Raw genomic sequence first — 24375 nt, 5'->3', positions numbered from 1 at the left:
TCATAGCTTCCCCTCACCCTTCTAGCTGTGGTCTTCTCATCCACTTTCCAGTTCCCTGCCTCTTGCAAATTGGAGTGTCCTCTTCTATGTGCTCTTCTTCATGCCTCTTCCTTGCTAGCTGCTCATAAAGAGCTGGGCAAAGATGGTAAACGACCGTCTTTGGGAAAAGAGGTGGCAAACTCAATACCAAGTGTCTGTTCTATCACTGGGCATAATTTCTTATGATGATGCTGTAGAGGCTCACTGACGTGAGACTGATGTACATGGAAGAGCTAAAGATACTTTTTGGAGAATTTGTAACTCTGGCGCTTGTATAGAGATGTTTCCCATTGCTCCTAACTCCCTTTTTGCATGCTTTCATAAGACAGCCTTCTTGCAAAACAGCCAGTTATGATATCCTTCAGGTAAAAACTCTTAAGTGTTTGGTGAGAAAACATTCCAATGAATGGCTGTATGCAGAGGGATTAAAGTAGAACAAAATTATGGTAGTGATATGCTTCTGTGAGACATACGTAGATGGCAAACCTAGCTTGCATGCTTTTGGCCAGAGGGTACAAAGTGTTACATTGCTCACCCTTTAATTTATTTCCTTTTTCTTTCTCAGGCTGTTGTTTAACAGTCTGAGGTGTTTCCTGAGAATTGTTTTGAGGATAGTAATTGTGTGTTGGACAGATCTGAACTCCTCATCTGTGCTTTACAAGCATAACACCACTAATTGCTAAAGAGATAGCAAGTTGGGGTTAACCAGGAACGTTTTATGGGAGAAAATAAATTCCATCTCCATTAACATGCTACTACCAGCTATGATTGATTAACATTTTTTATCTCCTCAGTGCTTTGCCTATGGATTGATGATTCAGTTGATAGGGAGTATTTTGTATTTTCTGCTTGAAAAGCACATAGTTCTACCAGAATCAATGAATAAACATTAAGTGCTTCCCTTTCATTTCAAGTGGGATGGGCTGATGCTCTTGGAGCAAGAAGGCCTAGATTTTATCACCAGGGCTCATTACACCGTATTCACTGCCATATGTAGGAAGTTAATGGAGAAGCCTAACCTGCTGGAAAGTGATAGCCTGCAAGTGCGAAGACCCGAGGAGTGGGAATGGCAGCGCAACTGCATTAGCAGCCACCGCACTCGCCTTTCCCTCCCTCCTAGAGGTGACATGGCGCTCCGCTGCGGCCAGGAGGAGGCCAGAGCGCTGGCCGAAGGTGAGGGGACGGCAGCTCTTGCCCCTTCCCCTGACGCGGGGCGAGCCGTTCCTGAGGGGGAGCCGAGGCCACGGGCACCTGAGGCGAGCGGCGAGGCGCGGGGTGAAGCGAGGGGCTCCTGAGGCGATGAGGGTCGGGGCGGGAAGGGCGAGGCCGGCGCGGGGCGAGGCGTTAGCGGGGCGCGAGGCGGTGCCGGGGGGCGCTGCCCTCCGCCCAGCAGGGGGCGGCGGCGCGCGCTGTAGCCGGCACGGCGGCGCGGGGATGGCCGCCCCCCGCCCCCCGCCGGCCCGGAGCGGCGCCGCGAGTCACACGCGGGAAAGTGACATTTTCTCGAGTTCCCGAGTGCCCGCAGCCGGGCGGGGAAAGGTGCCCCCGCTCCCGGCATGGGCGCCGCCGTGGCCGCCTCCTCTTAGAGAATGGGTGAGACTCCGAGCGCAGTTACGATTTGGCGTAACCTGCCAGTTAGCCTTCGCTGTTCTGAGGCTGTTTCTGTGAGGGACGAGCGTGGGGGTATTTTTTTTGTTTGGTTGGTTTTTGTTCCGGAATCCTGCTTGGCTGAAGAGTTAACGTGTCTTTGAGCGGATGGCTCCGTGTCTGGGCACCCCTCAGCCTGGCCGTGTGGGCGCGCACGGGCGGCTGCGGGTGTCCCACAGGACAGGGTGTCCCTCCCTGGCTCTGAAATGGCGAAATAGAGCCCGAATGGCTCCCCGCCGCGAGTCCCCCTGCCCACGGCGTGTCGGCGCGGCTGCAGCCGGCTGCGGGGTAGCTCCCCCGGCCGAGGGCACCCGGGTAGCGATGGGCGCCTCCCCCGGTGCCTCCCTCCGCCTGTGGGCGGGAGGCCCCGGCTGCGGGTGGCGGCCCACAGGCTTGGCGGGACCCCGCGGGAGGGGGGGGCCGGGGAAGGCGGGCGGGCTCCCTGCGCGGCGGGGCGTCCCCCCTGCGCCGGGTGACTCCTCCCGCTCGCCGCCCGTGACGCCCCGGCGGTAGGCGGCCGGGCCGGAGGTGGCGGCGGCGCGGCCTGCCCGGCCCCCCGCGCGGCGGGGCGGGGGTGCGGCAGGCTCCGCACTGCCTCTCCCCGGCGGTGCCGCAGTGCCGTGCGCTGCCGCTGGGGCCGGCCAGGGGGCGCTGGCTGCCGGTAGCTGCGGCGGCCTTGGCCGCGGAGCCCAGCGAGCGAGCCCGGCTGGCGGGCGGGGAGGGCGGGCGCCGGCCTCTCCAGCGCCCGCGGGGTCTGCGGGGCCCGCCCGGCAGCGAGCTAGCGAGCGAGCGGCGGCGGCGGAGCGCGGCCCCGGGGGATCCTCCTCGCCATGCAGACCCGGCGGCGCCTGCTGCCTCCCGAGGTGAGTGAGCGGCGCCCAGCCCTCCGCCCCCAGGCCCGGGAGGCCGGGGGATCCCGGCTCCCCAGGCCCCTGCCGCCCGGAGCGAGGCCCGGCGGGCGGGCGGGGAGGGCTCCGGCGCCTCAGCGGAGCCGCCGAATCGCCGACACCGCCCCGGCCCCGGGGCCTCGGGGCTCCGGGTGCCCCCCTCGCCCCGCCGCCCTTGTCCCCCACACGGCGCCGAGGGGAGAGGCGCCTCGCCGCCCAGGGGGAAGGCAGCGATCGCCCCTCAGCCCTCACCGGCGGCGACGCCGGTTCTCCGAGCCCTCTCCCCGCCGTTTCCCCTCTCCGTCCCCGGGTGCCTGGACTGGGTGACCCCCTCGCCCGGCGCGGCCGGGGCACCGTCCCCCGCCCCGCACCGGCGATCCTGGAGAGGGGAAAGAGCTCTTGCCGTCCTCCATCGGGGCTCCCCCCCGGGACCCCCCGTGTGCCGCCGGCGCGGGGCGAGGCGAGGCTGTTCCTCGGCCCAGAGAGGGGAGGATCCCCCTTTGCATCTCGTGCCCTTTTTATGGCCTGATCTCCGCTCTCTCCCCGGGCAGGGAATGTTTCTTGCTCATTGCGATGTGTAACAAGTCACTCCTGCAATGGTGGTAGTGGTGGAGGGGGATGGGGCGAGCGGGCGGGATGCGTTTTATAACATCTCTAATTACGTGAAACTGTGGTCATGTCTCACTGTAAGAATAACTGGCGCTCTTGGCGTGTCAGACTTTTTGCAGAGCTGGATTAGTTACTTGCTCATAAATGTTACGGTTAAATAGGTGCATATGATGGAGGGTGGCTGAAGAACTGTTTTTATCTTGTTAACCAGACTGAGAAGCAAGTAGCAGATGGGAATTGATAGACTTTATGTTTTCGTGTTAACTATCTTGTTTATTTATAGACAAGATATTCCTGATTATTTTGTGACAGAGGTTTTTCAGACGGTTTAATTTTTACGTGTATTTTCATTCAGTTCAAATATTAGAAGTTGACTGAATTCTTGCAATCTTTTCATTAAGTATGGTTGTATTAATTAGAATTTCTGAATAACACTGCCCTCAATACTTTGGTCCAGGCTGAATTCAAAACTGGAAGGGGCCCTGTATAAACAAATAAAATAATCAAAGAAAAGATGCTCTACTTGAATAAAAGCTTTTATTTTCTTTGGGCTGCATTTTACTGACTAGGCAATGTTTTAAAACATTGTAATTAACTTTTATTAGCAAATCATTTTTGATTGCATGGAACGAATCCAGATTTTAGATACACCTTCAGTGGCTGAAACATCAAAATCCTTTGTTACTGCCTGAACCCAGTAGTGCAGTTCTTTTTATAAAGTTATAGCATGTGATACAAAATGAGAACAGTCTCCTTGACCCAAGAGAGACAAAATTAAAAATCTCTTCAGAGGTTTGGGGAATCTGAAATGGAAGCTGAGTAAGGGCCTGAAATCTCAAACAAGCCTCCCTCTAATTCAAGCCCGGATCTACACCTAACAAGTTACCGTGTTCTGTCACAGTGTGATTGATTGTCTAATTGTCCATTGCTTTATGGTGCCTTCTTTAGTGTGTGAAAAAGGAAGAAAAACACCCCGAAACTGCAGTGCTGAGTCCTGATATTGGGTGTTATTTTTGTGTGTTAGTTTTGAGTCAGTTATTAGGCTGGGGATTAAATACTTTCAAACACACATTTCAGGATCTGAGGCCTGGGGCTAAGACCGAGATGAAATACAGTTTTTTTACTTTGGCATAAAGTCTGGCTGTGATTGTCTCAGGGAACAAAGGTAGAGACTGAACAAAGTTGCAGTATTAAAACTTGTGGCCAAAGAATGATAAGCTTTTAATGTCTGTTGTGGCCTGTCCACTAGCTATGCCAGCTTGAGCAGAAAATAGCTTGCTAGTTTACAGGCTGTGTATAAAAAATTACCTGGAAATTATTCTGCAAAAGGGTTAGAGCAAATTTTTGCTTTTGAATAAAAGTTGACCAAAAAAAGAAGAGATTTTTGGAAGAAGTTGTGAATTCATGTTTTGTTGATCAGAAACATATTTTGATGCACTAAGCTGAGAATTTTCCAAATAAAAGGGAGTTTATTGACAGAAAGTCAGATGAGGGGTAATAGTTTCAGCGCACAGTTAGTCTGTATACTGGTGAATTGGGGATCTTTTCCAGAACATTGTTGGAAGACACCGGTATATTCATAGACTACTTTGAAAGTTTTATATCAAGGCTACTGTTTATTTTTTTAATGTGACTGAGATTAAAATCTCTAAAGAAATTGAAAGGTGGCCTGTTTTAGAGCTCTATTTGTGATTCTTTGAGACTTGAACTTTGAAATGAACAGAGATGTGAACTAACATGCTCAGTTTTCCCTCCAGTTGTTTTTGTGAATCTCTGAGAAATGTGTCTGTACAATGATACTAGGAGTTTACAAAGCTTTTTGTATTGATAAGAAATATATAGTCAAGACTAAATGTCTGATAGTAAGTTAAAGCATTGAGATTTAGGTGATAGAAACAGCTTTTACTTTTGTGTTGGCTTTAAGTGTTGGCTACATCTTGCAACACTGGGAAAATTACATCAATTAATGTAAATGGATGGGAAGTTTTAAAAGATATATCAAGGATCCTTCATTGACACAGTAGTTTCTACTTAAATTAGAATTCAGGATACATATTTGTACAAACTTATTTGACTAGAGCACAACATGTTATGTAGTTATCAAAAGGGTAGCACACAGCATGACAAAGTAAATGATCATTTAATCATAATACATAAATATATTTTATAATTGTTTTATAGATATAAATGATTCTGTGTTTACAGACTTTCCTACTTATTGTTTGGTTGGCTGGGTTTCACTTAACTGAAACTAAAGCATAACACAATCTCTTTTTTTAATTTGACTGTTAGGATTCTTTTTAGACACTGAATATCTGTAGATTTTTAAGGTGCCCTGTTAAATCTTAATGAGTGTAATTCTTGGCTAGTGTTTGTGGGAAGGAATGAGTTTGAATGTCATACCTAGGGTATTAAACTATGTTGTTCCTTTAAATGTTAGTTTCTAGAGAAAATTACAAGACATTGCGGATCCCAGGACCTTTTCATTGGGATTAATGGAATGCTGCACTTGGTGATTTTGTCTTTGACAGGTCTTTGTTTCGTGAATGTGCTTTATGACGTTTTCTCCCTTTTGCATCATACACATGTGGAGTTTGGAATATTTAGGAATTCTGCTGTTCAGGCTGCCATAGCAGACAGGTGGAATAGGAAGAATTTTTTTGAGGCAAATTTATATGTGTTCTTTCACTGATTCTTTCCATTATTGTTTATTACTGGAATATTACAACAGTAATTATATCACTGTTGTATTGCTAGAAGAGATAAGTAGAAATGTGTAATATTCATACTTATTTTTCAGAAATAACAGCCCTCCAACTAGTACATCAGCATCAAATAGGCTAAAGGTGAATGATAGAGGAAATCTGTAAAGGGTCACTTCAACTATTTTAAAGGTCATTACTAGAGAAATCCAATTAATTTAGAAACACAAGTTAAAGACAGTGCGTGGCCAGGAACTTATGGGTGACAACACTGGGTAGATAGTTCCTTCCGTATTCTTTCATCCGGATTTGCTCAAGTGGCAGTTGACTTGAAGAAGCAAGTCCAGTCAGCTGAATTTTACACAGGCATAGTTCTGTTATAGTAAAAAAAAAAGTGGTGGGGGAGGGGAAGAAGAGTGATAAACTATGTGAAAAACAGGTGTAGAGTCACAATCTGTAGATTTTCTCTGTTTCAGAAAGCATGGAGCTAGAGTGCTCTCTGAATAGCTTGCATGGTATCTTCAGTCTAAGTGTAAACGAAGGCAATAGCTGTCTTAGTTATGAAGGCCAGTGAAGACAGAGCTTAAAGAAGCTTTAATGTTGTTTTGCTTCCATGCAAAATTTGATAATTTGGAAATATCAATATGTGTCAGTCTGACCATATGTTATGTTTTGACGTTTTGGTGTCCATATATTAAACTTTTCACATATTCTATCCCCAGGGTCCAGTGTGCATTGGGCAAATGAAAACATGGACTTCAGTGTTGGATTTCTCCTTGTATTGGTTTTTCGTTTGTCTCTATATTCTTGAGTAGCAATTATTAACTTTCATATTGAGTTATTTGCAGATAATGCTAGTGGCTGTACCCTTTATATTCTGTATCTATGTCATATACAGAATATATAAATATCTTTGTCTTGTTTGCTGTATGTGTTAATATTACTTATATCTGTGATATTTTGATGGCAACTGGAGCTACAAATCTGCTTTATGAGTCAGTGGTATCAGGGAATACACTGAAGGTCCAGAAGCATTCCAGTGTGCTATGCTAGGATCGTCTAGGTTTTTGTAGTGCTACTAGTGCTACTAGATTTTGCATGCTACTAGTATAGATTTTGCTTCTGTTTTCTGTATTTTTCCCCCCTCCTTTAATATCAACAAGAAGCTTGATGCCTTTTTTTGAGAGATTGGTTGCATAATGAAGTTGAGTCGGACTTTACAATTGGAAATGGTGTTGCAAGCTAATAATTTTTCTTAAAAGTTGTTTTGTTGGATGTCTGTTACTGGTTTGGTTCCAACATAGTAACAAAGGCGGAAAGCTTTCTAGTGGAGTCTTGAGGCATCAACTGATACTTTAGATAGTGCTGCTGAACCCTGGTTTAGGGTATGGCTTTGTATATAAAATAATGCAGTAATGTGTCTTTGCTAGTGTCTTCCTGTTTTTTGGCCTGGCTCAAGCTGAACTGATGTTCACAGTAGTTAGAAAAAAACACTAAAGCCTAATGTAGACAAAGCTGGAACTGGTTTTTTTCTGTTATTATCCATGTATGAAAATACTTCTGTGTTGTAGATTTCAGTTTGGTAACTATTTTAGGACTGTTCCCCAGCTATTCTTTGTTAGTGATAGAGGAATTAGACATGATCAGAGATGCTGGAAATGTTTTTAGCTTTTGGTTTGTGTTGAAAAAATCCCTTGTCCAGTTAAGAGTTAGAAAAGAAATGCTATCTACCAAATCATGACTAGTCTTACTGGTAATGTTTCATTGTGAGTCTTATTGACTTCTTGTACTTCAGTTCTGCCAAACAGCAGTTGTGGGCCTGCATAAAAAGGCAAAATGTTTAGCATATGTCTTAAGTTCAGTGCCTTTATTTTTTTAATGAAGTGGTAGCTGAGAGGAACCTGTTCTTCCCTCATCCCAGCGTACAAAGAATCCAGAGGCCATTTCTTATCAGGTGATAATTTGAAATTAGGCCATGCTTATGTCAGAGATTTATGCATGCTCTATGAATTACAGAAGTGCTGTAGCTGCCCTAGAAATACTTATCAGCCTTACTTCTGGATTCTTGCAGTTTTTAAAATTATTGTAATAGGAAAGTTTTTGTTTACTTCTATGATATACTGAAACCATTTTTTTATAAAGAATAGAACTCAATCTTTATACATCTGCTCTGAGTATAACATACATATTTCACTCTGAATCTAAAATTTTATTTGGGGAAGTAATATGGGTGAAATACATTAGAAAATTCATAGAAGATTATCAATGAAAGAACATACACTGGTACATTTTTCTGAAAAGTAGTGTGATGAGCTAAAAAGGGGTTGATAATGTTCAGTGTAAGAAGCAGATCAAAGAGCTCTCTAAATCGCATAATAGCTTCTTTATCTGTGAATGACACTGACTATTAGAGGAGCTTTTCTGTTCCAGATTCAGTTTTGTAGTGTCAAAACTCTGCTTTGAACTCAGTGTACATGTTGACTTACCTGTTTGTACTCCAAGTGTGATCTAGAAGATTGATTTAGGATCACTAAAATAAACGCCAAGCCATTTGAAACTGAATTTGTAGAGTATATGGTTGTTACAAATCCAGGAAGAATTGGCAATCATGTGAATGTGCATAAAATTTATTGCTTGATTGTTTGGCCAGTCAGATTATTGGAAGTTTAGGAGATACTGCAGGACAAAAATTGCAAATATTTTCAGCTCTGTGAGTTTTTTGTTTCTTAGTTACTATTTACTGTACTTTTAACCCAGACAATGAAACTGTTCTCTCATCTGTTTCCTTTTTCTTCTTCAACAGCTTTGATTTTTTTTCTTTTCTCTCTCATTTTTTGAATTGTTGGATTTTAAGAGGAAGGTTTAAGAATGGTGTCATTAACAGTAAAATATGGGTCCTGGTTTCTGGTGATCTAGATTCCTCTGGTCTGTGTCGTGCTCAGACCTCATTCTGATCTTGGGTGTGCCGCACACCCAGTATCTCTGAGATGGGCTTTGGTGATCTGTGTGGGGGTGACATGGGTAATCCCTGTCCCAGTCATCTGCTGAAGGTGCCTAGCAGAATTAAATTTGTATTCCCTCTTCAAGTTCTGCAGCTCTGAGCTTTGCATATTAATTTAAACAAAATCAAATTAATTTTGTTTCTACACCAGACTGGGAAGTGCAGTGAGTGAAGAGGTAGCACATTTTCTTTTTCTGCAGGTGTTGTAGAGAAGGAAAGGCAAATGGGCCTTGGTAATCTATCGCAGAAGAGGGGTGGACCTCTGGGGCTGGTGGTTTCTTAAATAAACATGATAGGAAAGAGTAGAGTGTATATCTTGGATCTCTATGTGTGTCACTTCATTAATTGTTGGATAGAGATAATGCTTACCTGTCTTTTTAGGACATCACAGATCCAAGGAGCGTGTTGTCTGACGTCATGTCAATGTAATTTTTTATTCCCTATCTACACTGTAATGCAGATAATGAACATTTAATATGAATTGAGATCATGTAAGAGGAGAGTTCCCTCTTTGCCTATTTTTTTTTCATTTATCTAGTGGTCTTTTCGAAATTGTATGTTCTGCAATACTGTAGAAATACATGCTATAGCTTGCTTCTGAGGCTTGTGTTTTGTAGAGAAAGGCACAGGTATCTATCTGATTTACACCATTTTGGGGGCTTAAACTTCGATATATAGCTACTGTTTCTGTTTGCTGGCCAGTTTGATAGCAGAGTCCATTGGTTGTCATCATGTTACAAAGTTACGTTGTGAGTGCTCTACTGGTTAACTCAACGTGAGTATTGTAATGATCTCTTATGTTGTGAATTGAAAAGTATGTGCAAAGCCCATTTCTTAGGGTATATTATTAACAGATCGCTTTAAATAGTATATATATTGAAACAGCCTCTTAACTGAAATATCAAATTGCATTGATTGTAGGAATTTCATACTGTGTTTTTGTATAAATGATGAAGGCTGAATAAAACCCTAGTATACTTCACGTATTTCAAAGTTCTTTCTTTAATCTTTTATAAATGTAACTTTAAAAGCTCATTACTTAACTTTAAGCATCAGTCTACCTATGTACTTTTGTGCTTTCAAGTAATTATATTAGTGTACTGGCATAATAGCTTCTGTATTGTATTTACCTTAGTTTTAGTTGACAAATCACCTGTAAAATGCATTTTAACCTATTGCTGAAATTTGCACATAGATTTTTTTTTTTTTGTATACTCCTGTAGAATGAACATGGGTTTTGTTATGCCGAGAATTAGAAATTGTTTCTTGAGACTCATGGGTAATAGATAAATATATATGTAGTGGGTTTGTTCCCTCATTCTTGTCCTGTAATGCCCTTTGTGGTTATATTTCCTCTTTTTTTTTTTTTTTTTTTCTGCCATTAAACTTAATTTCTGTACAGATGGCTGGTAGATGCAGTTGTACCTTCTTCTACTTTGGGAAAATGTATAAATAGTGGCTCCTGAGTAGTTAATAAAACTTGTCTTAACTAGAGGTTTCAAATAGAGAGATGCTTGAGGGAAGCAGGTAGCTGTGCCAGAAATTTTATTTCACAGTCTAAAAGGCTGAGGGTTTAAATGAATTCATGAAGAAGCTATGACGACAGTAAATAATGATAAGGATAGGTAGAAGGCGGGCTGACAGTTACAGTGATGTCTTACAATTTGACAGTTATTTTGGCCACATGTGTTCGGTTGTTTGGTTTGGGTTTTTTTGATACCTGTTTTGTCTAAAGACTTTCGTTTATGTTTGCAAAGTGGATGCATCACCATTGGTATTGGGTTTGTTCTCACTGTTCCTAGAAGTGAGGAATAATATCGTGTGGTTGATAAAGTTGTTTGCAACTGGTTTATACCAGTGGATCTGAACAGTGATGTTGACACATATGGAGTTTCTCTTTTTTTTTTGTCAGAGAAGGAAGGAAGAATGGGTAGGGAGAAAGAAAACAGACGTAGGAAGAAGTGAATGATAAAGGTGTGTGTTTGAGAGGGGAAAAGAAGACTAACAGATGAAGAAAACAGAACACAAGAGTATACTACAGTCTGAGAAAGAGAGGTAAAGAAAAGAGGTAGGGATTCATGGCTGAGCAGAATCGACCACCATATCAGTGGACAAAATAAGTGGCAGAGGTTTCTCAGTTTTGGACTATCTGAGAAACATTGCATCTGAGTTTAGGAGGATTTGGTGTTCCTAGAGCTCCATAAAATTTCTGAAAACTGTATTTTGACTCATTAACAAGGAATGCTTTCAGATTTTTTTCATTTTTTATCTGTTAAGCCTTTATTTCCTGTCACTTTCAACACTGATACAGAATTATGGGCACCTTCTTGCATAAATTTGAAGTAAATATCCTGATTGGTCTATTGCACCACTGAAGCAATGGAAAAAAAAGCTTTACAGCAAATCTGAATGGAAGTTACTCACCATTTCTGTTGGTTAGCGCTTATTCCCTTCAGTACTGTTAAAAGCATGTTAATGGACCACAGCATAAATTAGAATCATACTCGGAAATAGCAGTTTCAGTACACACTGTTGCCATGGATGTATTGAGTTGTATTGAGTGAGTTACTAGTTACAGAAGACTTGAGACATAATACATGCGAGCATCAGCAATGTAGTTAGATTGTGATCACAAACGTGGGAGTGAACTTTGCTACGTTTGACAAGACAACAATGTTTTATAATGTGTTAGTATCGTGTGTGTATATAAATATATATAAGTTTAATCTTGGCGTGGTATGAACAGAAAGGTCAACACAAAATGGGAGTTAAAAGTTGCTTCCTTTGAGGTAATTTCAGGTTGAAGGGAGTATGAAATAAAATTCACAGATCTCTGATTTAGTTTTCAGTGATGCATTGTAATCCAGTTCTATATAACACAGGATTTGAGAACTAGTAACTGTCTTCTCTCTATCATTGTGATATTTCTTAAAAATGTGTGTGTGTGAGATTTTAGAACACTGTTATGTTACGTAGTTATCAAAGGAGCAAAAATGACCACAGCAGTGTTGGGAAGAGGGTGTATCCATGTGTGTTGATAAAGGTAGCATTAGTAGCTGATTGACTGCTCTTCAGTAGAAAGTGACTGTAGACTTTCAGACTTTTTCTGTACAGATTGTCCTTTCTCTAAAGAGCAGCTGAGTGCATAAATTGTGTCACTTCTAGCAGCTTCTCTCCCCAGTGGGTACAACTCAGAATTGATGGGCTAGTAAATGGTAGTAAAGCGGTTTCCCTCTTTGCCCGTTGTCCTTTTCATCTGTCCCATTCTGGTTGCATGGCAATTCTGGCTTTTATTATCAGATACAGATTTTGCTCATGGCACCTGCAAGTATCGGCCCCTCGTGGGTTTTTTAAAAAGGACAGTTCATTGGCAGTTGTAGGCATTTAATTAGTGATTCTAGGGGACCTTAGTCAGTTTTTCCCTTATTGTCCAAATCTAAGAAACATTGATCAGTATATTTAGAATTCATTCTTGTTTCTACCCTACATTAGAAAGAAGAATAACCTGTAAAGTATTAGAATACAGGATTAATACACTCTGAGATACATAGTGTGTGACTTTAAATAATTTTATTCTTCAGATCTTCTAAACATTAACTCCTAATAGTCAAACCCTTTTTTCTCAAATACAGAAACATAAAGAGTCATCTCATAAACCTATTTATTTATATTTTTTACTTTAGTTTGTATTCAAGTAAGTTAAATAACAGCTTCAGTTCAGTATGTTAAATGTATTGATTTTTTTTAAAAAGCGCATTGTTACATTGATGACATTACATGGAATCCATACACAAATTAAGAAACATGATTTCATATTAAATTTATGTTTAATACACTGTGCATAATTTTTTTGTGGTTTACAGTATTTTAAACTTGGGAGTTGTATGAAACAAAGTGTTATAAAACATTAGATTTATAAACCACTAAATTTTGAAGTGAGCTCTATGAGCATATGAGTAAGCTCAGGAAAGGGTTTTCTCTTTTTTTCCAGGTGTATTCCTCTGGAAAAAACTTGCGTTGAGGGCAGCACTGCAGTGTGAACCTCTCTATTTGATTTTTCCAAAGAGCCAGGGATGGATACTCTTCAAGGCAGTCAAAAGTAGTTATACAAGAGGGACGCGTGGTTCCTGTCTCCAGGTACTGAGGGCCCTACCTCTGCAGCGTGCTCAGGAAGTACAGACTTTTTGGCAAGGCTGTTTTTTGTGTCAAGAAAAGAAATCAATTTCTTTCTCCTTGAAATAGTAAAGAGGGTAGGAAATGGAATTTATTTTCTACTGTAAACTGTTATAAAGCAGGTGTCCTTTTCAGTTGGGCTGCTTTCTCTTATTTACTGGAGGACAAAGGTTGATAACGCTGCTGTAATTTTTCTTGTCTCCCTGTTACTTTAGACTGTGATACTTTCTATAATGCTTCTTTGAAGTTGCTGCTCTTTTGACTGCCTTACTACTGCTCTGGCATGTGTGAATGTCTCCTTATGGAAACTTGGCTGGAGACAAAAGTGAAAATAATAGCTTTAGAATGGCATGGGGAAAAGTCAAGGGAAAAGATGCAAATATTAGTGAAATAATTAGAGACTGTATTCTGCTTTAGGTGTTGTCCATCTCTATTTGTTCAGTTGATTGGAAAAAAAGGCAAACCAATGCAACATGGAAATAGTTTATCTTTTGTCAGCGTTCATGGGTAGTGAGAGAGATGCTACAAAGTGTTGTATTACACAGAAATAGCCTGCCATGCCCCAGTCTACTCTTGGGTTAATTTACATTGAGTAGTAGGAACATCAGCGAATTATGGGAAATAAAACCAAAGGATACTTGGACATCTTGAGCTTTTGGTGCAGGAAAAGGATTAGCAGTGACTGTATCTTGTTTATATTTGTTACATTTCATCTCTTGCTGCTGTTTTTAATATTTCTTATTAAATGGATTTATGGTGAGTTTTAATGGGATTTTCTAATCCTGGACTGTTTCTTAGACAGGTGTTTTTGAAAAATTCTGTTGTTGTTTGCTGAGTCTCCATTAATAAATCAGAATTTTAAAACCAATTTTTTTTTCCTGGTTGCATTGCACAGCTGCTAGTTTAATTTACTAACAGAAAATTCATGCTGAAGTGTTTAATTTGGGGCCTAATCTGAAGTCCTTGCCATTGCAGGCATTTTTGTGTGTGTGACACAGATATTGCTACTGCTGTGTCACAAACATTTTATAACACCCGCCCTTTCTTTTATTTGGCACACACTAGGTAGAAAGAGCCCCATAGTTTGTCTTTGTATGGAATAAATAGCTGTTTGACAGTCAATGTAGTGTTCAGGAAAAAGATAACAGCAATGGAAAATGAAGCTTGCTTTCATTCAGTTAGTACAGACATGCACTCTCCATATAGATTGCGGGTGCTGTTGTGACGGTGTATCCTGAGACAGGTCTGGATGACTGCCTTTGTGAGAGAAGCATTCCTGCGTAGTATTTAGTCTTTCTACTTACAATAAATTTTAAAAAATAATACAAACACATGTTCATGTGAAACTTGACTAAAAGTTGCTGATTCATTTGAGAGAGGCCAAGCAGGAACCATTATGAAGTGACAAAATTGTTGGGCACATGGTAAATTACCATTATTGAAAGCATTTAATCACTTGAGTGAAGAACCCCCACCTTTTCCACTTGTGAAGATTTAGCTTTCACATGAACTGATCAGATAAAATAATTCATATTTTATAACTGATGTGTGTCCTGAAACGTTCTACCTATTTCCCCTCTTGTTTAAGTACGCTGTTTTCCTATTAATGTAACACTCTGCTATAGTATTTCTTCTTGTAGTTTTTATTCTTGCAAAGTTGGGACCTGAATACATCCCTTGTCTGTAGTCTCTCTGAATCTCCCATCTGATAGTTCCAGAGTGTAGACAAGCTAGGAAGTTAAGATATCAGCGTTGAAATCTAGGTTTGGATTTAAGATAATGCCTCGTTCAACTAATCTAGCAATAATAAAGTGCCTTAAAATGGCTGCAAATGTATTCCTGCCTACTCAAAGACATCTTCTCACTGGTAGCACATTATAGAGGATCTGTAGTGTAGTTAAGGGTTGGATCCTTGCCAGTAGATGGAAGCATTTTTTAGCATCTCTTCATGCTTTGAGCTTTTTCCGCATTTTTTTAACATAGTATCAAAATTGCTTCTTTTTCGGTCTCTTTCCATTTATTATAAGCTATTCCAGTTTGTGCTAGTTCAGATTACTTCCATTTGATGTTGTAAACATTTTTTACATTCTTTTTTGTGGAAGATATTTCTAATTTTATATTTTTAGAGCTCTTCTTCTATTCTTCATTCTCTTTTTATTCTGGGCACGTCTCTGCTTGTCAAATTTATCTTCAATTTCTGTTTTGCTTTTGCAGTAATTGGCAGTCGCCCTCTTGGAGCTCCTGAGGGAAATCATACATGTAGGGTATAACCAAAGCAACACCTGAGTGATACCACTGTAGGGCAGGAGACAGAAGAGTTCAGCCAACCATCAGCAGAAGAGATAAACTGTAAAATCATCAAAGTAAGCAAACTGGAACATCAGAGACATTGGGCCTCGTTCATTTGTAATGATCTTAGGTCTCAGTAGGCACATAATTTTTAGGTGGGAATGCATATATTTTTCTCAGGTGTGATGGAACCCTTTTTTAGCAGTGTGTATGATTTGTGAAAACCTAATAATCGCTATGTTATACATGGTTGTGAATATTCTTGACTCTGCTTTGTAGTTATTCTTTTTGTCCTTGATTTTTATTTTAATATAGTTCTCTTACATTAACTTCTTATTGGATAAAGAATTTGACTCTGTTGTCAACTTGTTACTTTTTTAGGAAGTTGAAACCTTATAATTTACTTTTTTTTAATCGCTTTTTGTTTAAATATATTACATTCATATCTTAAGCATGCTTTGATTTTTGCATTGATCTTTGTAAGGGGAAATGGCTGCCGAGAGTAAACGTTTAATTCTAAACAAAAAGCTCTAGGACCTCCAGGTAATACCTCTTCAAAGCTTTCTTTGGAGACTGCTAGTGATTGATTGGATCTGTGTTCTTCTCTGTTGAATGGTTACAGACAGAAAAGTTACTACCTGGAAAGAATGGAATAAGGAAAGTGTATCAGAATAAAAACAATGAATAATAAAGCTGTACTGTTGCCCTGAATATCACTTGCCTAGAAGGCTTGTTGGCTTAGAGCACTGGTAACAGCACAGCATGTTTCAGCTGTAGGTTGCTAGGTCTGATCTGTTTCTGATAGGTAAAGATTGAACTTTGTGGTTAATGTATGACCAACTGGTTCATGTGAAACGTGTTTGATGTTCATGATGCAGTTGACAGGCCTTGTCATAAATCAAAGAATTGTCATTAATTGATCCATCTTTTCAAAGGGATCATGAAAACGGAATCATTTTTCTCCACCTACAGGCCAGGAGGGGACATGGTGGTAGTACACATAACCTTGCTCCGCTGCCACATGTACTTCACATCTCTTTGAAAAAGCTTATCATTCTGAAGCCTCTCAGTGGAATTAAATTCCCCTCACATCCATTTTTGCATGCATATGAAGCCTGTCTGAAGAACTTTGTGATATAATAATTTCTACTGTTTCCCAAATATCCAAAATTTATCTTAGCTTATAGACGTAGAAATTTACATGGCATCAGAAATTTTACTTGCCTACAGGAACAGTTCTGTTGGCATACAAAGCTGTGGGGTATTATTCTGAGTTTGGAAACAGTACTACTAAGGGTGCTACTGTTCAGTTCATTAGTTTCCTGGAATTATTACTGTAGCTTATTTCTGAAAAGAATAATAAACAACCCTGAGAAAATTGTAGTATAACACTGAATATCGCTTTCATGTGCGGAGAACTGGGGATTTTTAGCTCTGTTCATTTTGCGAGAGTTTTAAGATTTTTTTCTAACATATTCTGCTGCTTCATCAGAGCACTAATAAATATTTCAACTACCTAACAGGTCAAATACCAGCACCAGCAAACCTTAAAACATGAATTTAACTTATCTCACTCCTTGTTCTTGATGGACTGTTTGTCATAAACTAGTTTCTTTTCTTTGCTTACCACTGTGTTGGATTTTTGAGCTATGTTGACTGTTAGGATGCAGCCTGTGAAAATGAGCACCTGACCTATAGAAATGCTGTAGTTAGGAGAACAAGACAGTTTCTTTTTTTTTTTTTTTTTTTTTTTTGCTTGGGTCCTCCCTGCTGTTGAAGGTTGATGCCGTTGTGGGTTTTGAGAAAAGCATTTAGGAAATGGAGGGAGCCTAAGATTGTAGGGGGAATAATTTGAAGACAAAACCAGTTGTTTAGCTGTAACAAAATGAGTGGGAAGCTGATAAATACAGTTTACAGAATTCAGAGGGCTGTGAATTTTTGTTGACTATCAAAGCTACTAGCTCTTTATTTTTGGAAGGCCTATTGTAGTGTAATATAATTAACTTCAGAGGCTAGTTTTATAAATGAAGCGTTACAGTCAAGGTCATCGGAAATACAAGGACAGTTGGAGTTGCTGCCTCACTGTGTGGGTTTACAGTTAAATGAAGAATAATAGTAGGTAGGTAGCAATGTGGTTTTTATTAGCATCTTTTTTCACCAGAATATTGGAGTCCTATAGTGGCATAGTGCATAGTTGCCTGAATTTAAAACTGCAAGTCTACTCCAAATCTTTTGAAGGCTTGCAGCATTTGCCAAATGTGCCTGTGCTAGCTGCAGTCATGTGTTGAAAAAACATGGTTTGTGGCAGAATTACCAATCATAAAATACATGTTTATATTTTCTTTCTAGGATCAAGTAGAACACACTGATTCAGCAGAACTGGCTGGTTGTGCTGCAGTCATCATGAGTAGGCACAGGGTCATTCGTTTCTTAACATATGTATAAGAGAAAAAGGTAAGAGGCAAGTTCTGCTTTAGAATGTGATGATTCAGGGGTTGTACTTGAAATGCATGTATTTTTATGTATGCTTATGTATATATATTTATATACATGCACCTCTATATATGGACATATATCTTATATAGAAGATGATGCAGTATTTTTAGCATTCTGTTGTTTTGGTTTTTATTGAGAGTAATTGCCTTGTTTCAGATCAAAGGTGTCTTATTTTGTTTGGGGGAGGGGGAACTGGGCAGAGTCTTTCTCAGTCTGTGCTGTAGGCAGATCTCATCAGTTAAAAATACAGCTATTGCTGAACTCTGAACAAACTGTTCATTACAGCAAAAGTGCTTGACTTCTTCCTCCCAGGGGCAAATAATACAGGGAGCTGGAACAGTATGTGGACTTTACCATTGTTTCTTGGGGTTGAAGGAAGTCCTTGGGAGCACAGGATCTAATAAATTAATTTGTCCAGTTGATATGTAATTCCATGTTGTCATGCTATGGGAAAATGACATTTTCTAGATGTTGGATTTTTATCAGGATGAATAAGCAATGTTTGGTTTTGGTTTGATCATGTCCCTTGTGACTTTCATCTTACGACTCTTTCATATATATTTTTGATGAGGACTATAAGAAACTATTTGAGTATTTTTTTCGTAAGAGTTTACTGAAATGTGTATGTTCACAGTTTCATATTGAAAGAGTAGTCTACACAGGACAGCATGATAGAAAGCCCTGAGAGTCTGGTTCTTTACATACTCTCTGATTTTTAGGCCTTTTCTATGAGACTAATAGTTGTATGTTGGTATTATTTCCTTCTGGTGCATTTTTTTATTGTAGTGTTTTAATGTGATTGTGTGCTGGTCATCCACTGTCAGGAAAATTTGAAAGACTTAAGGCTGTCAGTTCCAGTGGTGAAAAAATCTTGAGGGTAATTTAGGGTGTGCAGTGCAGAAGATCATGGGTTACATAATTCCTTATCATAGAGACCAAAACAAATACCAGTCTTGCCATGTTACAGGTATAACACAAAGCTTATCTCTTTGTACAGTTCATTTCCCAGGAAGAAGCTGACATGGGATATCTGCGCTGTCTTGAGAGGCAGTCTCCAAGGTTAAGCCTGTTCAGAATACCATCTAATTTTAAGGCTTTTCTCTCCTTTACTTCTGTCTCCTTTCCTCCCCACTAATCAATTAAAGTTTGTCTTACGTCTAAATGCTATGATGACTGGGATAGTAGTTCTGGATACATATGACAGACATTCTAGTACACACACCTTTATATTTAGATATTAGAGGAGAGTAGAGCATGTAAACTTGAAACGTTAAGTTCTTAAGCTTTAGAGATGATGATGATAAATCCATGCTGTTGTATGATGAAGTTGCTAAGTAAAAGACAGAGTTTCTGAATTATGCATGATCTATGATCCAACGGGAGCTTGAAAATCATCCAATTGACAGGCTGCATGTTTTCATTCGATTTTTGCCGTGAAAGACAGGAGATGACTCTGCAATGGGTAACAAGTGATCTTGGGTTCTTGGCTTAGTGCACCAGTAAATGATAGCCATGGTATTCTTTTTTTTTGGATACAGAATTTAAAAAAACAATTTGCTATTTAATTTTTTTTTTTTTGCATATAATTCATCTTTTCTGCCAAATATTTGCACGGAGGACTCTATTTTTGAAAAACCATCTTATGCTTTTCACCAGATTGGTGATTTGTGTTTCCTTTTCCTTGCACTGGCACAATATCCTCTTCTTCATATTGTTCGTCCCAATATATACTAATTTAGGAAGTGTCTCCTTTTTGGCAGCATACAGCTGAAATTACCATTGAAATTTCTTCCCAATTTGCTCGTGGTTTTTTTTCTCACTTTTCCAGAGTTTAAGTTGTGTGTTAGCTCATCAGCTTCTCTCCATGCCATGGCTTTGAAGAGTCGAGCAATACTAAAGAGTTTCACAACTATCAAGGATCCTTTAAAAGTGTCATTTCTACCTTTATACTAAGAGGAAGTTTGGGGCTAGAATAATTCTAAAACTGTTCCAAACTTTTATAGTGGTACCTGTGAGTTACAATCAAAGTTTCCAAAGACCTGTAAAGGAACGTTTCTTTTTATTTATGTTGGATATTTCATAAAAATACTCAAAATAAAATTCTAAACCACAAGGAAAACGGCTACCTGATTATTATAGCATGCTGTGTTAGAGAATTTTGTGTTTTCTGTTTTGATCTTGAGATGCTGGCTATGTAGAGTTGAAGTATTAGATCTCAAACTGTCAAAAACATAAGTTGCTGACAATGTGTTGGTCAAGAAGCATTGCGGGTATCCGGTAGGAACATGAGTACTCTTCCTTCTTTTCTGTCAGGAAGAGGGCAGTAAGGACTTTTGTGGGTTTGACAGTGTGTTTTGCCCTTGGACAGAAACTTCTGGAAAAGCTTGAGGGGGGGTGTTGTGTTCTTTTAGACAATAATAATTATTTTAATATTAGACCTGAAGATTTGCAGCTGACCTTTTCTGAGAAAAATCTACTTGCATAGACAATGAGATCTCATTTAGAGTGGCTGTCAGCTTAGTGATTGTGAGTTTAAAAAGAAAAGATTCTCCATGTATCCTGGTACATCAGTAAGTGGAATAATAATATGATATAAAAGGTCTTTTCTCACTTTGGTTTGGACTATGAGCATCAGTCTGCATTTTGGCTCATTGCATGTTTGTGCACCAGTATTTGAGCTTCAGAATTCATATGATTATGTGTATTTGTTTACACATAGTTCTCTCTACTTAGAATTTTTTAAAATATAGAAAAAATCCTTCTGTCATATTGGACCAAGTTTAAACTCACAATTATTAGATATTTAATGTTAGGTAATACAGATGTTAATAAAATAATAATTTCAGAGAAATGCTATGAAGTATTAACCACACTGGGATTGTAAGGGAGTGGGAGCAAAATTTTAAGTTGTCTTCTTCATATGCCCTTTTTATTGTTAAACATGTGGTCTTCTAAGTCTGAATATTCATATTCTTCTAATGTTACATGATGACTTATATAAACACTTAATATAAAATTTAAAAGCCAAACCCCGACTAAAGTTAGTAAAACTGATTATATTTATTATGAACTTCTAACACTGCTCTCTTTGGTTAAGCATATCTTATACCTGATTTGCATGACAAAAACCAGCTAATACAGGACTAAATTTAGGAAGTGTTAAGGGGCAGATGTGGTTTATATTCTACTTACTACAATGTGCATAAATTTAAGTTAGTTCTGAAGTTCAGTTGGGTGTTGAAGTTACATGAATGGTCAGGTCTGAATTTTTCTAAACATTTGAAAGTTAACACAGAATTAAAATGCAGTCGTCCAAAGAGTTACTTAAAAACATGTTTTCAGTAACTATATAAACAGCATAGCATTCCTTCCCCATCAACTTGCTTGTCAGTAGTCATTATCTTCTCTAAAATAAGCAAAGCAAACAAACAAATCAATGCTTGTAGTCTATTTCTTTGGGGTCACCCATATTGCAGAGTTTGTGTTTATGTCCTAGCGAATGCCTTGACTGGGTGCCCTTTTTCACTATGAGAGCACATGGAAATCTGAGTGTGGTGTCTTCAGACATCATCACAGTTTAACTCTTGAACACAAAAATTTTGTATGATGCTTTTCAGTCTTGCAGTGCTTCATTGACAAACACTCTTTGCATCATTGACCTTAGTAGTAGGACTTTGCCTAGCAATAATTATTCACATCTTCATCAATTGTTTGCTAGACTGGAATATTATCATTATAATGTAAATTAAATACATTATAAATGTATTTGGATGTGAAATTATATGGTATTTTGTACAAAATAGTCTTACTATAGTGAGTTAATGTTGGTTGATGTTTAGAACTCTGAATGGAAAAAAAAAATTCAAGCAAAATATTCATTGGGACAGATTCTAATTAACTTTTCAATAGTTGATGTTTACTGAGCTGGTAAATATGCTTTCTGTTAAAGGAGTTGAAGTGAGGTGAAGAGAAAGGTTTCAGAGAACCTCCAAACTCTTACAGTTTGGATGTAGTTTGAGTGAATTTAGTATTTGTATGTCTAAGGAGAAGCATCTGCTTTTCAAAATTATGTTGGTTTAATTGAAATGTGTGTAGTAAATGAATTGTTTCAGTTAAAAATGGTGTGAAAAATTTTTGATACAGTGACTTGGTGGGCAGATTGGATAACTCGGGAAGACCTTGCAGTAGGTATCTAAGGGATCAAAGAGTACACTCTGTCACAGTTAGAGGTCAGAACCTGGCTTTTGGTAGAGAATATAAAGTGTTGACTTCTGAAATGCAAGCTTTGATCAAGGTGGCCAGCTTCTCCATTGCATATGTGATAATCTGTGTTTAGTAAATGATATGGCCAATCATCTATTTTCCTTGCAAAAGGAGTTTGTTTAAAATTCCAGAACAGAGGACAACGCTGGGAGTTTGTAAGGTGACAAGTCTAGTTTATCTCTGAATTTCTTTGCAAAATAGTCTTTTCTTGGGTGATGCTTATTGCAACTTTTAAGTTGTCATTACATGAATTTTCTTTAAAATTGGCTTTTGTGTAAATCTTTAAAACATGATTTATCGATTATATTAAACAGCAGTGTATTTATGTTGTAACATGATCATCTTTTAAAAACAGCATGAGTCAAATTTGAGGTCAACCTTAAAAACTTGAACTCTGCATTTTGTAATATTTTAATACATGATCTTTTTGTACCAGTAACCTTATCGTAGCTGTTTCCCACAATAAATACAAAACTGCATTTAATGTTGTAGTAATTGAAATAAAACTGGCTGATGTTTTCCTCAAATCTAGATACAATGGGGGTGATGTTCAAGTATAGTTTTAAACTGGAAACTTCTCTGACATGTTTGTGTCTGTTGTATCTCTAGTGTAAAAGAGCAGGTTTTTAATTGAGCTGGAGTCTAGCTGTCAGGTCTAACACTGTTTCTTCCTGCAAAACAAGGTTCTCACCCTCTCCTCCTCCATTTCCTTAATTCACAACATTGAAAGACAACTCTGAAGAGAATAAGGCTGTTTTGGATGATGTTCAGAGAACAGATCAAATCGAGGTCTCTCTTTATGGTATATAGGTTATGGCACACATTTCTCAGTGAAAATGTCTTTGCTGGTAGTGAATGTTTTTGAAAAATGAATCAGGGTGTCTTGTTGCTACAAGCCTTTGGTAGCAAGAAGACCATATTCCTACTGTTAGGGTGAAAATGTTATTTATTATGCGAAGTTGTAGAAAGTAATGACTTAGGGTTGTTGTTTTTTTTTTTTTTCTCATTGCTCCCTTGTCATCTTCATGTCTAGCCTGAGAGTATTTTCTTTTGATGAGGCTATTTACTTCTGTGCCTTTTGCTAGCTTTCCAGTGCCTGCCTTTCAGGGAAACAAGGATTATTAAAGCAGGCATTTTAAGAGCTAGCACAATTCAAGTAACACCCATTAAGTCCTTTAACAACTTTTACAAGTATGAATCTTTGAAGCATCTCTGGGAAATGAGGAGTGACACAGAATACTGCTAGCCTAGTATACCTAAAAAATCATAAGCATAGTGAGTTTAAACTACTTGTTCAAAGCCACATGAGCTAATCGGTGGTAGCATGGAACTGAAAGCCGGATCTTCAGATTGTGGTTGGCCGCCTGGTTCTCTAGACTGTTATTTTCTGACTGGTGTTGGAGCAGTTTTGCTCTCACCATTATGGTGATCCTGATGGTTAGACATTTTAATATGGGAGACTGGAGGTAATAAAATCCAAGGCCAGTTTGGGGAGGTTGTTAATCTGAATTAAGCAAGTTTAAGCACACAAATAATTTTTATTCTTGGAAAATGCTTTTTATTTATGTATGTAAAGTATGTAAAATTTGATTTACAAAGGACTTCTTTTCCCCTTAAATCATGGCAATATGTAGTGGAACACTGCTGACTGAAGGTTAAATATCTGATTGTAATTTGTTCTCTGGCAGGTTCAGACAAGAATCTGGTGGTCTTTCCCTGACAAATGGAGAACTATTTCCAAGCAGAGGCATATAACCTCGATAAGGTTTTAGATGAATTTGAGCAAAACGAAGGTGAGTCATATTGAACAAGATTGTAGATGTACATTAGATGTATTTTACAGAGAGCACCATTGAAGAGGGAGAGATCTTTGATTCCCTTTTTGGTTTTGAGTTGCAAATTAATCTCAGAACTTGCAAGAAAAATCTGTCTTCAGTATTTTTTAGTAGTATTCTCTTCTGTTTCCATGCTTCTTGTTTACTTTTCTAAAATTTCTCACTCCTTTAATAGCAAAGCTTCCATACACTTTTTAAAGAAAGGTTTTGTGAAGCTTAATCTCAGTGGCAATATTTTAATCATTTATTTTAAACAAATCAGGCAAAATTTTTTTAAGCTTCTTTTGCAGTTTTGGGAGACTCAAGCATAGAAATGTTTTATTAGGTCACATAAATCATATAATGGAAAGTTATAATATTTGAAGTATTAAATTTTTTGCTTAGTCTAATTGCTACTTCTGTGCTGTCAAGGAAGTTGAACATTTTATGGGAGT

At 39.2% G+C, this 24375-nt stretch overlaps 1 protein-coding gene across 5 annotated transcripts in view; it reads left to right on the top strand.

Moving 5' to 3' along the window:
- The first annotated feature begins 1195 nt into the window (after positions 1-1195).
- The window catches only part of ZFYVE9 (zinc finger FYVE-type containing 9), a 62512-nt gene continuing 39332 nt past the window's right edge, over positions 1196-24375 (top strand). Inside the window, exons 1-4 of one of the 5 annotated variants that reach the window (XM_074876046.1) lie at positions 12878-13022; positions 15273-15421; positions 17697-17801; positions 23795-23899. In XM_074876046.1, coding sequence (XP_074732147.1) covers positions 23830-23899 — 70 coding nt within the window. In that variant the 5' untranslated portion in view covers positions 12878-13022; positions 15273-15421; positions 17697-17801; positions 23795-23829. Of the gene's footprint in view, positions 1213-1614; positions 1633-2393; positions 2550-12877; positions 13023-15272; positions 15422-17696; positions 17802-23794; positions 23900-24375 lie in introns of those variants that run through there. The other 4 variants (XM_074876047.1, XM_074876048.1, XM_074876045.1 and 1 more) reach the window with 4 other exon arrangements.

The sequence above is a fragment of the Strix uralensis genome, chromosome 8 (assembly GCF_047716275.1).
Source record: "Strix uralensis isolate ZFMK-TIS-50842 chromosome 8, bStrUra1, whole genome shotgun sequence".
Lineage (NCBI taxonomy): Eukaryota > Metazoa > Chordata > Aves > Strigiformes > Strigidae > Strix > Strix uralensis.
The sequence above is the reverse complement of the archived record's forward strand: the minus strand, read 5'-3'. Positions and strand labels throughout refer to the sequence as shown.